Source organism: Chanos chanos, chromosome 6 (assembly GCF_902362185.1).
Source record: "Chanos chanos chromosome 6, fChaCha1.1, whole genome shotgun sequence".
Lineage (NCBI taxonomy): Eukaryota > Metazoa > Chordata > Actinopteri > Gonorynchiformes > Chanidae > Chanos > Chanos chanos.
The window spans coordinates 49,289,558-49,292,057 of record NC_044500.1 but is presented as its reverse complement, the minus strand read 5'-3'; the positions used below and the strand labels follow the sequence as shown (position 1 = coordinate 49,292,057).

The window sequence follows — 2,500 nt, the reverse complement described above, 5'->3', positions numbered from 1 at the left end:
TCTCTGTCATTAGTGTGAAGTCTGATGTTTGTAACTGTTCTCATGCCTGTCTCTCTGTTCTTCACAGATGAACAAGAGGATGAGTCTATGGAGACTGTAGGAAAGGTAGGATCTGTGTGTGTGTGTGTATGTGTGTGTGTGTGTGTACAGTTACGGAAATACTGTTTATATGGATTTACTACAGCTTGTATGTGGTGCTGTATCGGTGCTGATGCTGCCCTTGATGTGTGTGCGTGTGTGTGTGTGTGTGTGTGCATCTTTGTCTCTCTGTGTGTGTGTGTGTGTGTGTGTGTGTGCGTGCCTGTGTGTGTGTGTCTGTGTGTGTGTGTGTGTGCATGCCCGTGTGTGTGTGTCTGTGTGTGTGTGCAGGAGGAAGAGGAGGGTTCTCCCAGTGTGAAAGGGGAGCCGGTAAAAGGCTCTGATCTGCATGAAGACAATGTGACAGAACAAACCCACCACATCATCATTCCCAGCTACGCCGCCTGGTTTGACTACAACAGGTACCAACACTGCCTACAACTCCCACAGTGCACTCACACCAACAGCTCACAACTCCCATACTGCACTTCCTCGCACACTCACTACACGCACGTCCCTCAATTCTCCATGTTTCACTCAACAGAACACAACTGCCTTCATGTTCTCACAGATACTGAATCCAACTCCCAGAATGCATTTGCGTCACCCCTTTGTTGTATCAAAAGCCAAATTCACTGGCTGACTTTTCTGTTTCCTTCTTTTCTCTCTCTTTGTCTCTCTCTCTCTCTCTCTCTGTCTCTCTGTCTCTCTCTCTCTCTCTTTGTCTCTCTCTCTCTGTCTCTCTCTCTCTCTCTCAGTGTGCACGCCATTGAGCGCAGAGCTCTGCCGGAATTCTTCAATGGAAAGAACAAATCAAAGACTCCAGAAATGTGAGTACAAACACACACACACACACACACACTGTCTCCTCTCTCACACACACACACACACACACACACTGTCTCCTCTCTCACACACACACTCTGTGGCAGGGTGAAACCGAACAGGGGTTCGGGTCGCCCAAAAATGCACCAAAAATAAACAAAAAAAATGGCTCCGCCGCAAATAGCACGTAGGTGCAGGGTGTTTTATTTACAGTGCAACAAAGAAAAAACCCAGTTCCAACCAAAGTGAAGAAAAGTGAAGAAAAATGTCCAAAATGTCAAATATTTACAGGAAACAAAAAAAAAAAGTATATATATTTACAAAAAACACAAAAACAAACAAACAAACAAAAAAATATATATATAGGTAAACAAATAAATAAACCAATAAACAAACAAATCGCTACTTTCAATTTCACTTTCCACTCACTTCAATTCTCCACAGCTACACTCTGTCACTCTCCTGACTCCCTCAACCTACAATGATGAAAAACCCCCCTTTGTACTCTAAGCCCCTCCCCCAGAACATACCACATTCGTTCTGTTAAGTTAAAATAAGATAGCTCTTAATTATCCCCTCCAATACATACACATAATCACCAACACAAATATACACTCTACAATAATGTCTCAACTTGTACCCTTTGTGGCTAGTAACAGCCGATCATCACATTTGAACGAAAAACCCCTTTTCGCTGGAGTGGCCCCTTCCCCCGTGGGCATCACGCATGCGCCACTCCAGCTAAACCAAATAAATGAACTTGGGTTTCTGCAGCTCAGTTTGGCCCTCCCCTGCACCGGTAGTTGTACCCCGCTATGGCACAGACAAACAGACACACGGAGAGAGGAAACGAGGAACGGAGGAAGACAAGACAACGAACAAAATCCTATAACAAAACAAAAGACATTTAAACCAAACGCTAAGTACAATAAAGACGGGACCAAACATTTCAATGAGTAATTGTGCGTGTTTGTAACATGGTAAAGACGGTAACGGTAAAACAAACAACAGTAAAGACGCTAACAAACATTTAGGTGTAATTTAGGGTGTTTGTAGGGTGTTTTAACCTGTAAGATTGTGAACGTGAATTGGAAATGTTTGTGTGTATGAAACCGGGTAACCTGCTGCGCGCTTCGAGTGTGCACCCTCGAAGCTAACGCATTATGGAATATGTGTATTATAGATATGTATGAATGGCGTACACGTAACAGGACATAAACACGAACAAACAAAGTACAACTGAGGGAAGTGGCTAGTTTGTGGGGAAAAGACGCCGCCCGCGGCCTGAGACAGAGCCCTCTGTCACACACACATACTGTCTCCTCTCACACACACACACACTGAGTCCTCTCACACACACACACAGTTCAACACACATAACAGTCTCTGTAACTCTCTCTCTCTGTTTTGTTTTGGGTTTTTTTTTTGGTTTGGTTTGTTTTTTTACTGCAAACCAACAAACAGACTGCTTATGTGTGTAAGTGAGTGATGAAATGAAATTATTGGTGCCAGTTTACCAGTAAAGGTTAAAGTCAAGTCTCTCTCTCTCTCTCTCTCTCTCTCTCTTTCTCTTTCCCCCGCTCTCTCTCTTTGGTAG

General features: G+C 43.8%; 1 protein-coding gene across 1 annotated transcript in view; it reads left to right on the top strand.

Annotated features, from left to right (window-relative positions):
* The window catches only part of smarcc2 (SWI/SNF related BAF chromatin remodeling complex subunit C2), a 28,333-nt gene that overhangs the window by 11,152 nt on the left and 14,681 nt on the right, over positions 1-2,500 (top strand). The window contains exons 12-14 of the mRNA XM_030778476.1: positions 68-105; positions 370-500; positions 837-908. Of these exons, the coding sequence (XP_030634336.1) occupies positions 68-105; positions 370-500; positions 837-908 (241 nt within the window). The remainder of the gene's footprint in view (positions 1-67; positions 106-369; positions 501-836; positions 909-2,500) is intronic.